Raw genomic sequence first — 11,015 nt, 5'->3', positions numbered from 1 at the left:
GAGGCTCCAATCCCACACTGCTTTGGGTGGGAAGGGACCTTAAAGCCCATCTCATTCCAACCCCCTGCCATGGGCAGGGACACCTTCCACTAGACCAGGTTGCTCCAGCCCTGACTTTACCAGGTTATTTGCTGGCTCTGGGGGAGTTCCCCCTCATTTTCCCAATTCCTGTAGTGCTGTAGCAGGTTATGGATTGCTTGGAGCTGGTGTATTTGATTTCCCCCTCCTCAGGTTGGTGTTACACTCCCCTGCAGGGAGCCTCATGCTATTGGTCTCAGATCATTTCTCCCACTTACTAAGATCATTTGGAATTGGGATTCAGCTCCTCTGTACTGTTTGTATTTCTTCCTAGCTTGGTGCCTCGGACATACCTTGTACTCCCTGTTCCACACGCTGCATTAATGAATATATTACAGGGAACCTCATTCCAGGAAAAAAAAAACAAACCTGCTGTTTGAAGTGCTCTTCCAAACTTTTCTGACCCCTCCTGTCCTCAGGGATAAACTCACCCCCCATCATGTCCTTAACATCATTTCTGAGGTGGCTCTTTGCTACCTACTGCAAGTCCTACTGCTTCAAATACAAGACATACACACTTTAGTCTGGTTTTCCCTACCCTAAGACCATCTCTCCTCTATATTTACTAGATGTTTTGATAAAGTGAACTCTTTTTGCAGTGTTTGGATGGCTGATAACACAGCCCTGACTGTGATTCCTGCTTTATTGGCCACGCTCTGCACACAGTTGCAGTTTCTCTCTCCATCAGCCTCGTTTGGACTGTGCTCACTGCAGCCAACGCTGGCACATCTCATTTTCTTTTGATGAAACTGCATTTTCAGTGTGGAACTGGGCCGTCTTTTCCCTATTTATTTTTTCCCAGTGAGCCCTAATTAGGAAAAGAAAGTTATTGAAAGCCTTGTCTTGCCCTTCCTGCACACAAAGTCCTTTTGCAGGCTCTGAGTTGTTGGTTGTGGTTTTTTTTTTCCTCAAACAGCTCAGCAAAGCTGACAGATTGACAGTCATTAAATGTAAAAATTTATTTCACAATATCCCTAAATTACAAGTTTCAAATGAGAAATGACACTTGCTTAAGGCACAAAGTGTGGTTCTCATCTTTTTTTCCCCCTATTTCTGCCTCTTTCCTATGAAGACTTAAAGTATTCTTCTTTTTAGTATGGTAATGCAAAAACCTCTTTCTTGCATCTCAAATTAGAAGAGGGAAGGCTCACTGTGTGCCTGGGATAATGATTCAGCTATTGATCCAGAAGATGCTTTATTAGATTATTTTGAGGCAGACGAATGTAATTTAATACCAATTTATTTTCTATTCCTATGCCAGTCCCAGATACAATCTTTTCTGCATGAAATTAGCGCTTTCTCCTTTCAACCTCAAAGAAAGATTACACTTTGCTCCTTGCTTGGATTAGCTGGGGGAACTTTTTCACCAAAACATTAATTTTGAGGGTTCTTGACAGTGCTTTCAATACCTTGAAGTCAAAACCTCAGCTGGGATTAGTGGGTTCTAAGCCTGCTTCTCTCGTTATTAATGCAAGAACTAGTGATGTCTGATAAATGGGAGATTCCAGAGGAGGAAAATAGAGGGAAAGAGAAAAATTGAGCAGGTTTAATGCAGGCAGAGAGAAGGAAATGACCTACAGAGGACACTGTGTGACGGTACCACAGGAGGATTTGGGGCAGCCAAAATGAGAGGGTGTTTTTGTGCCCAGCTCTTGCTGGGATGCACCATCCTGCTGCTCACACCTCCCACCAGCTGCCTCCCAGGCCAGGAACTGCTGGCTTTTCTCTGGGGTCACTTATTGCCACCAAATTGTGCCTGCTCTGGGGTCAGATGTGGGAGAAAACAGCAGGAGCCTGAATGTGGGGATAGCAGGAAAGGAGCACAGGCAGTGCCAGCTTGTATCTAGCGTTAAAAAAGCTCTGCTTTAATAATGATCATCAGGAACTGTGCAGGGAGCTCACAAAAGCAGAAGAATGAGGTGTTTAGGGTTGTCAAAGGGGGACTTGCACACTGGAACACCTCAAAAGATTCACTGATGTTCCCAGCTGGCACAGGCAGCACAGGGAAAGGCTCACTGACCTCGGGCACTGGGAAAATGTGGCGTCCTCTCTCCTGGTTCAGAAAGTGCCCAAAACAATCCCACTCTGTCCCTCAGAGCATTGTCCAAACCCTCCTGGAGCTCTGGCAGCCTTGGGGCTGTGCCCACTGCCCTGGGGAGCCTGGTCAGTGCCCAACCACCCTCTGGGGGAAGAACTTTGTCCTGAGATCCAACCTGACCCTGCCCTGACACAGCTCCAGCCGTTCCCTGGGTCCTGTCCCTGCTCACACAGAGCAGAGATTGGAGCTGCCCCTCAGGAGGAGCTGCAGACCCTGGTGAGCTCTGACCTCTGTCTCCTCCAGCTGAACAAACATATGGTGCCTCCAGGCCCTTCACCATCTTTGTGTCCTTCCTTTGGACCCTCTCTAACAACTTCAGATCTTATATTGTGACACCCAAAACTGTATCCAGGACTCAAAGTGTGCCCCCCACCCCGGGAAGGGAAAAGATCAAGGAAGATCTCTAGAGGTGACAACTTCTCTAAAACTAACCAAAAATTAAAAAAAAAAAAAGGTAAATAGCACACAAAATGCTCCTCTAAACATTCTAAAATGATTTTTATGCCCCAGTAAGCCCCGTGACCCAAAGGCAGGCAGAGCCAGCTCCCCTGCCATGACTGTCCCAGCAGGGCACTGCCTGGCCCTGTGCCCACAGCCCCCAGTGGGATCACCCAGGGGACCCCCTGCCCTCACTGCCCTCACCTCATCCCTCCTGTTCATCACAAGCCCTTCCTCTCGTGGGTTTGGATTGAACTGCAACGAAGGCACAGGGGATCAAACTCATCCTGGCTCTGAACTGACCAAATATCCAGCATCATTAGGGCAGAGGGGGTCAACCTGCCTGGGGGGGTTTTGATTTCCCCTCTGCCCCCTTCCCAGAGGGGTGCTGAGCTCTTCAACTCCTTGCTTGACTGGGCAGCAGTGAGGAGGAGACAGTGACCTTCACTGGACAGCGTGAGCCGAGTGGGGAGCGAGCTCTGTCAGTACAGACATGTCTTAAAAATTGAACTCTGGCTTCAAGCAGCACAAATATGTGTCCTAATTGTACCTCAGACTGCATGTTAAGCCATCCAGATGACATTCATATCCTGGTGTTTGTGTCATGTGTCCATCTGGTGCTTGTACAGATGACACCCCTTCTCAATGGCACGTTAAAGGTGACAAGTATTAATTCTATAGACAGATAATGCCTGAAAAGAACCTCCACAAAAAACAACTCCAACCCATTGTTGATGACCAGGGATGTGACAAGAGGCAAACTGAACTGTGTGACTCCTGCTCTGATCCCAGGAAGGTGTTTATTTGTGAGCAGTTTTAACTGGGAGGAATCGAGAGCAGCAGCCCCTCACTGACACTGCAGCAACAAGACACGAGGGCTGCTCATTCCTTACCTCCCTCCAGCACCAGGACTCTTATATTCCTGGCACTCAGGTGGTATTTCCAGGGATGGGACCTCAAATCAAGGGTATCAGGCAGTGCTGGGTGTGCCCAAAGCAGCTTCTGGCTCTTTCTGTGGTACAGGAGATGCTTGTGGTACCAAGAGACATCAGGGATTATCACAGAACCACAGACTGGTTTGGGCTGGGAGGGACCTCCAATCTCATCTCATTCCACCCCTGCCACAGGCAGGGACACCTTCCACTATCCCAGGATGCTCCAAGCTCTATCCACCCCTTGAACACTTCCAGGGATGGGGCAGCCACAGCTTCTCTGTGCAGAGGAGCAGCAGGGAAAATTCAGGGACAGATTTGTTCCAGCAGCTGGGTTTGTGTCTCACTCCTACTCATCAGACTCGCTGCAGAACATCTAGAAAATCAGATTTCAGAGGCAAGAAGCCACATTTCCCACTCCATACCTCTGTCTGAAGAATGTTCCCTGCAGAGTATTTTCCTGGCACAGCCTGGCTTAGGCACTCAGACAGCACCAGGGCTCCCTTTCCCAGAGCAAGATAAAAGAATGTCGACTTGAAATAAAATCTCTATGCTGCAAACAAAGCCAGCCTTCCTGGAGAGCAGTAATTGGAAACCCTTCCTTCAGTACAAAGTTATTCTCAACAGTTAAGTTTCAGGGAAATATTACAGAAAATTGTTATTCTTGCAGCACTTCTGCATGTTCTAAAGGGAGTGACTTCACAGCACATTTGCCAAGAAGAAATTATCAGGGAGGGTTATTTTTCTCTTTTTCTCCTGCCTCTCACTGTTCTAGAGAGGGAGGATAAAGTCCTCATTAACAAAGGGAAACTTAAGAACCAACAGGAGAAAGTGGGGCACACACTGTAGCCTCCCTGGCCAGAGCAGGAGTCTGTCACTGGTAACAAAGGGGATGAAATCACTAATTACAGCCCCAGGCCAGGAGGGCTCTCAGGAGCAGTGTCCTGCTGCAGCCTGAGCACCTGCTCTCCACAGGAAGAAATGTTTCATCTCCAAAGGACACACCAGAATTAACATGGCTGTAACCTTTTATGAGGCCATAGCACCTCTCCAGTCATCCCACCACACTGATTAAATCTGCTTTCATCCTCTTCTCCTCGTACCCACCTGGCTTTTTTTTTTCCCCCAGCCTGGCACGTTTGACTTGACTTTGCAGGAAGCTTTTGTTTCAATTTTACAACTTGTTTAATGACTTGAATTCCTGAAGAGAACCTTTCAGGAGTACAGTGCAGCACCATAAAATATTTCAGGAGACACTACAGCACTCTGCTCCTTCAGTGTGACTGCAGAATTCACATCCATCCTGCTTTTTTTCCCTCCCAGTCACAACCCAACTCCAGAGGTCCAAGAGGCTTTGCAGCACTGAGGGGCTGTGGAAATACAGGATGTTCTGTCTGAGGAACAGAACACCATCAATGAGGTTCCTTGTCTAAATCCTGACTGCACAAATTGTGCATCTGATCAGGGACACACTGACTGAGGGCCCTTTTCTGCAAAAAGCCTGAAATTAAACTCAACAAAAAAAGCAAAGCTGCAGTTAACAATCTGCTGGTGGGACAGGGAGAGGAAGAAACCAGTAAACCATGAAACCCCTTGATATATTTGTGTGTATTTTTGACTAAAGAGCTAGAAAGTGATGCAGGACAACCCCAAAACACTTCTTTCCCACTGCTCCCAGGTACAGGATGCTGCAGGATTCAGGATGACCTTGGTACAAACACTCAGTGACCAGTACTGGACCAAAGGAAGGATAATTACTGCTCAGCACCTGGCTATCAAACTATTCCAATCAACTGGCAACACTTTATTTCCCCCTAATGCTCACAAGAACATTTGTTCCTGAAGGTTTTCAGAACGATCTGGCAGGTAAAGCATCAGACTGGAGCCAAGAGGAGGAGCTCTGTAATGGGTTTGAACTTACCTGCTGTGACCTTCAGAGAGTTGCTGCCTCTCTTACTCTTTCTTTTAGCAATCTGAGGAGTCCAGACTCCCATGGTGCTCACTGAGACCTGCCAGCATTCCCAGGACAAGCCAACATTCCCAGGACACGTTAGCAGGAACGACCAGACTGACAGGAGGCTTTGGAGGGAAGTGTTTTTACTTGCAGGTGTCACAGTGCCAGACTTGTACCTCAAGCAACAGCAGAATATACAGAGGATATTCAACACAAGCACCTCAAAATGATCAGCCAGCACTGTACAGCCAGAGAGCTCTTCCCCAGGGTTTGAACCCTGTGCAAAGGTTTAACAACACACTGAAAAATGCAGTTTGGTCAATGAAAATACAGTTACACACGTTTAACAATTACTGACACAGGCTCTGCATTTCAATCTGGCCACAATCTCCCTCTCCTTTCTCCTTCAGGCAGCACTGATGTGCCAACTGGATTATATTTGTTTAATAACTTAGCCCAGATGTGAGAGGTGGCCATTTCATGTTTGAATAAGCTCTGAACCCGTGGCAAAAGAGAAACTAAGAGAACTCCAACAGCTCACTGCAATAATTTAACACATGGACAAGGACAGGTAAGGGATGGCTGAGGGCTGTACATTCCACCTGAAGCTCAGACACGACTCCCAGCACTCCCAGCACAGTTTTCCTTCTTCCCCCACTACCCATTGATGCGATAATTCACGTGGATCTCGGGTTTGATGTCACACACCAGGGACAGCAGCTGGGACAGAACCACCTCACGGTTCTTCTGGAAGTTCTGCTGGATCACACTCATCTTCTCCTGGGTTTCCTTCTCAACTTCAGTGGTGCAGCTGCCATGAGATCCAAGTGCCTGCACACAGCAAAGGAAAGAGGAAGCTCCTGTGTAAGCAGTGTGACCAAGAAATCACCACACCAAGCTCTGTATTTGGTTTTTCTGGACTGTCTCAGGGCATCTCAGCCATTAATCTTTGGTGAGGGAAGATTAATGTGAATGTTTATGTTAAAACACCAAAAGAACTGTTGGATTTTTTGCTCAGATTTCACCCTAAACTTGTCCAAGTTTGTAATTCAGCCTCAGCCCCTGCCTTTTATTCTCTTTTATAGAATCACTGAATGGTTTGGGTTGGAAGAGACCTTAAAGATCATCTTGTTCCAACCCAGGGGAGCATTTATTCATTACCAGTTAAGAGCACGAGCATTTAAAGAGTGCCCAAAATAAAGGCCCTGCTGTACAGATAATTGGAACCTGGAACTCCTGGGCACTTCTGTACTAGAGAGTGCAAGAAAAGTAACACCATTAAGTTACTTTAAGCACAATTCACACCATCCCATTCCTTCTACCCTTGGAGAATCTTTATAAAAATGTGTGACCAGGGACAGCACCCAGGGAATGGCTGGAGCTGTGTCAGGGCAGGCTCAGGTTGGATCTCAGGAAAAGGTTCTTCCCCCAGAGGGTGGTTGGCACTGCCCAGGCTCCCCAGGGCAGTGGGCACAGCACCAAGGCTGCCAGAGCTCCAGGAGGGTTTGGACAACACTCTGAGAGACAGGGTGGGATTGTTGGGGTGTCTGTGCAGGGCCACGAGTTGATAATCCTGTGGCTCCAACTCAAGATATTCTGTGGTCCTAACAGGACTTAGGCCACATGATATAAACAGCAGGGAGTCTCTCCCAGCTTACAATGTCCTTCTCGCCCCATCAGCAAGGACAGAGAGAGAAAATTCCCATTAACAGAGGAGAAAATGGCCCAGAAGAAGAGATTGACACCCTGGGACTCAAATTCTTCCCTATGGAGAAGGATGAGTAAAACCAAACCAGCTGAGAAGCTGTTGGAATTACCTGGGATTTGAGCCAAGCTAACAAGCAATGGTTGAAATTATTCCTGACCCACTGAGGTGATTATGCAGGAGCAGAGGAAGTGGAAATGTGCTATCCAGAGGATGGACAGAGGGGAGGATACCAGGGCATTTTTCTGAAGATTCTGGAACTGTCAGGGGCAACCAGGCACTGCAACCTCAGCTGGTGGAGGGCCTCAGTTCTGTGCCTTTTGGGAATACTTCTCCTTGCTCAGAAAGGAAGGATAGAGCCATGGGATACAGAAGGGAAGGACAGAGCCATGGGATACAGAAGGAAACACTGCTAAGCAGAACACAAGCCTTACAGCTGCTTCAGCAAGAGCAGGAGCTACGAGGGAAGTGGCTCCTACCACACCAGCACCATAGAAACCAGCCTGTCACGGGAGGAATGGGACACTGCTACACACAGGAGGGTTTGGGGGCTGCCACCCAGCCAACCCATGAGTGCATTAATCTAATTCCCTGCCTGTCAATAGTTGTGCTGTTGAGATGCAGAACACCCTGTTCTGAGTCACTCCCGCTGTTCTCTCCGTGCCACGTGGCCGTGCATCACAGGAAGGCACTTAGGGAAGTGCTGCTCCTGCCCCACTCTCCACCCCCAGGGCTGTTTCAGGGCAAGGAACCACAAACACAAGGCTGAGGGGCTGCAGGGAAGTGAATGAGGTAGAAAACCAACCGCTGCCTCCTTGGCCTTGAACTCCTTCTCCCGCTGCAGGCGGTACTGCTCGATCTCTGCCTGGGCTTCCTCCTTGGCCTGCTTCAGCCTCCGGTTCTTCCCTGCTTCCAGAGAATGAAACAAGGGAAAGAAAGAAGAGAAAGCACTCAGAGCTTTTTGCTCCACAGCTCTGCAGCTCCCCAGTGCACAACTATCACCACAGAGTTTGCTGCTGCAGCAGCTCTCTGTGTAGGAGGCACCAGCCAAGCCCCCCTCAGTGTCTGCTGATCTCGGGAGCACAAGGGTCACCCCACCAAACCACGGCCAGGAGCTTCCACCTCTGAGCAATGGAGAGCTTCTCTGAGGCACTGCATGCACTGGGCAATGTTCAGCTCTGGCCTTACTGACACAATGAATCCCAGAATGGTTTTGGTTGGAAGGGACCTTAAAGCTCATCTCATTCCACCCCCTGCCACGGGCAGGGACACCTTCCACTAGCCCAGGTTGCTCCAAGCCCTGTCCAACCTGGCCTTGGACACTTCCAGGGATCCAGTGGCAGCCACAGCTTCTCTGGGCAACCTGTGCCAGGGCCTCACCACCCTCACAGGGAGCAATTCCTTCCCAATATCCCATCTAACTCTGCCCTCTGGCAGTTTAGAAGCACTGCCCCCTGCCCTGTCACTCTCTGCCCATATAAAAAGCCCCTCTCCCTCCTTTGTACAGCCCCCTTTAGGCAGTGGAAGGGGCTCTAAAGTCACACCAGAGCCTTCTTTTCTCCAGCTGAACACCCTCAGCTCTCCCAGCCTGTCTTCAGAGCAGAGGGGCTCCAGCTCTCTGATCATCTTAGTGCCTCCTCTGGACTCTCTCCAGCAGCTCCATGTCCTTGCTGTGCTGTTCCCCAGGGCTGGAGCAGCTCTGCAGGGGGGTCTCACCTGAGGGGGCAGAGGGGCAGAATCCCCCCCTGCCCTGCTGCCCACGCTGGGGGATCAGCCCTGGACACAGCTGGTTTCTGGCTGCCAGTGCATATCCAGCTTTTCATCCACGACAACCCCCAAATCCTCCTCCAGAGGGACACTCCCAACGAGTTCCTCTCCCAGTGTGTACCCATGCCTGGCACTGCCCCAACCCACCCCAGCCTGCAGCCTCTCTGGGAGACCACAAAAGAGCCCAGCAGAAAGAACATTTAGTCTTAGCTTTGCCCCAGACCAACCATGAAACCGAGAGCAAAACTGGGCACTGCCTCAACTTCCCCTCTTGGACTTCCCAGCTCATTTTCCCCTTCAAGATTTATCATCATTGGAGTGAACTACACAAGTCTGCTTCTTGCAACACTGTCAGGGGGTTGAACAAGAAGTCAGGGCAGATAGATAAATACAGATAGATGTAGGTAGATATAGATAAATATGGATATAGATAGATACAGACAGACAGCTGTAGATAGATATATAGATATGCAGATATAGATAGACATAGATATAGATAGATATAGATACACAGATACAGATAGATATAGACAGATATAAATAGATATAGGTATGTTTGAAGCAGGAAAATTTTGCAAAGCTGGGGCTCTTTGTAACCAGAATTTATCTTATTTAACAGTAAAATCTATCTTGGATCGCCAAGGAATACCTCTTATCTCTCTGAAACGCCTAACCACGGATGGGAAACACAGTTTCCACCAGGAAAAAAAAGAATTTAAAGGTGGGAAGGGCAGAGATAAGCACAGGCACCCCCGAGTGACGCCGCTGCCCTGCCCAGGCCGGGGCCTGACGGTGACGGGGCCAGGAGTCACGGGGCTGCTCCGAGACCTGGCACGGGGGTCCCACAGCGGTCACAGAGCCCACACCGAGCCCACACCGCGCACCCACGGCCGGGCCGCGAGGCCTGAGGCGGCCGCGCCGGCACAGGCCCGGCCCGGCCACCCCCAGTTCCCCCGCCGCCTCAGCGCCCGCGGCGCGGCCTGGATGAGCCGCGCCCTGCCGTACTCACGCTTGCGGGCCTCGGCCACCTTCTCCGCGGCGCGTTTCTCGGCCTGCAGCAGCTGCTGGATGCCCTGCGACTGGCTCGCCATGGCGGCTCCTGCTCCCACCGAGCGCCCGGGCCGCGGGCGGCGCCACAGGGACACGCCCACACGGGCCCGGGCACGCCCACAGCGGCAGGGACACGCCCGCGGCCGCACCATGTTGGATAAGGACACGCCCTGACCACGCCCCCATCGCGCGGGCCACGCCCCCTCAGCAACGTTTCCACTGCGGAGGTCACGCCCCCCGTCAGGCCACGCCCCCCGCCCCAAGCTCCGCCCCCTCGGAGGATTTTTAATTTAAATGTATCACAGAATCACGGAATCAAGCGGTTGGAAAAGACCTCTGAGATCATCGAGTCCAACCTGTGACCCAACCCCACCTTGTCACCCAGACCATGGCACTGATGCCACATCCAGGCTCTGCTTCAACACCTCCAGGGACGGGGACTCCACCCCCTCCCTGGGCAGCCCATTCCAAGGGCTGATCCCTCTCTCTGCAAACAACTTCTTCCCAATGGCCAACCTAAACCTGCCCTGGGGCAGCTCCAGGCTGTGCCCTCTTGTCCTGCTGCTGGTTCCTGGCAGCAGAGCCCGACCCCCCCCGGCTCCCCCCTCCTGTCAGGGAGTTGCAGAGAGTGAGAAGGTCTCCCCTGAGCCTCCTCCTGTCCAGGCTGAGCCCCCCCAGCTCCCTCAGCCTCTCCTCACAGCACTTGTGCTCCAGACCCTTCTCCAGCCTCGTTGCCCTTCTCTGGACCTGCTCCAGCCCCTCCATGTCCTTCCTGAGCTGAGGGGCCACAACTGGGCACAGCACTCGAGGGGTATTGCTGCAGGGCGTGGTCTAACAGACTTGTTCCTAAGAAGCTCTTGAACATCAGAGTTGTTGAATCTAATTCAACTGTTTTCTGCTTTTGGGAAAGGGATGTAGGACTTTGGTTCATTTAATCTACTACCTGATAAATGAGGTCCCACCTCCCTTTATCGACAGTCCTGAGGTGTTTCT

At 50.6% G+C, this 11,015-nt stretch overlaps 1 protein-coding gene across 1 annotated transcript; it reads right to left on the bottom strand.

Moving 5' to 3' along the window:
- Positions 1 to 5,626: 5,626 nt before the first annotated feature.
- Positions 5,627 to 10,133, bottom strand: ATP6V1G1 (ATPase H+ transporting V1 subunit G1). The gene is made up of 3 exons (XM_027687749.1): positions 9,982 to 10,133; positions 8,011 to 8,111; positions 5,627 to 6,331 (listed from the first exon to the last, which is right to left on the bottom strand). The coding sequence occupies exons 1-3, from the start codon at positions 10,061 to 10,063 to the stop codon at positions 6,158 to 6,160; spliced, it is 357 nt and encodes a 118-aa protein (XP_027543550.1). The 5' UTR covers positions 10,064 to 10,133; the 3' UTR covers positions 5,627 to 6,157.
- Positions 10,134 to 11,015: the final 882 nt, after the last annotated feature.

The sequence above is a fragment of the Neopelma chrysocephalum genome, unplaced genomic scaffold (genome assembly GCF_003984885.1).
Source record: "Neopelma chrysocephalum unplaced genomic scaffold, ASM398488v2 Primary Assembly neopelma1_74, whole genome shotgun sequence".
Classification (NCBI taxonomy): Eukaryota; Metazoa; Chordata; class Aves; order Passeriformes; family Pipridae; genus Neopelma; species Neopelma chrysocephalum.
The sequence above is the reverse complement of the archived record's forward strand: the minus strand, read 5'-3'. Positions and strand labels throughout refer to the sequence as shown.

Coding starts and splice junctions, on each gene's coding strand:
- ATP6V1G1 (XM_027687749.1), bottom strand. CDS start 10,063: ATGGCGAGCCAGTCGCAGGGCATCCAGCAGCTGCTGCAGGCCGAGAAA. Junction 8,112..9,981: donor GGTGGCCGAGGCCCGCAAGC/GTGAGTACGGCA, acceptor CTCTGGAAGCAG/GGAAGAACCGGAGGCTGAAG. Junction 6,332..8,010: donor TCAAGGCCAAGGAGGCAGCG/GTTGGTTTTCTA, acceptor TGCTGTGTGCAG/GCACTTGGATCTCATGGCAG.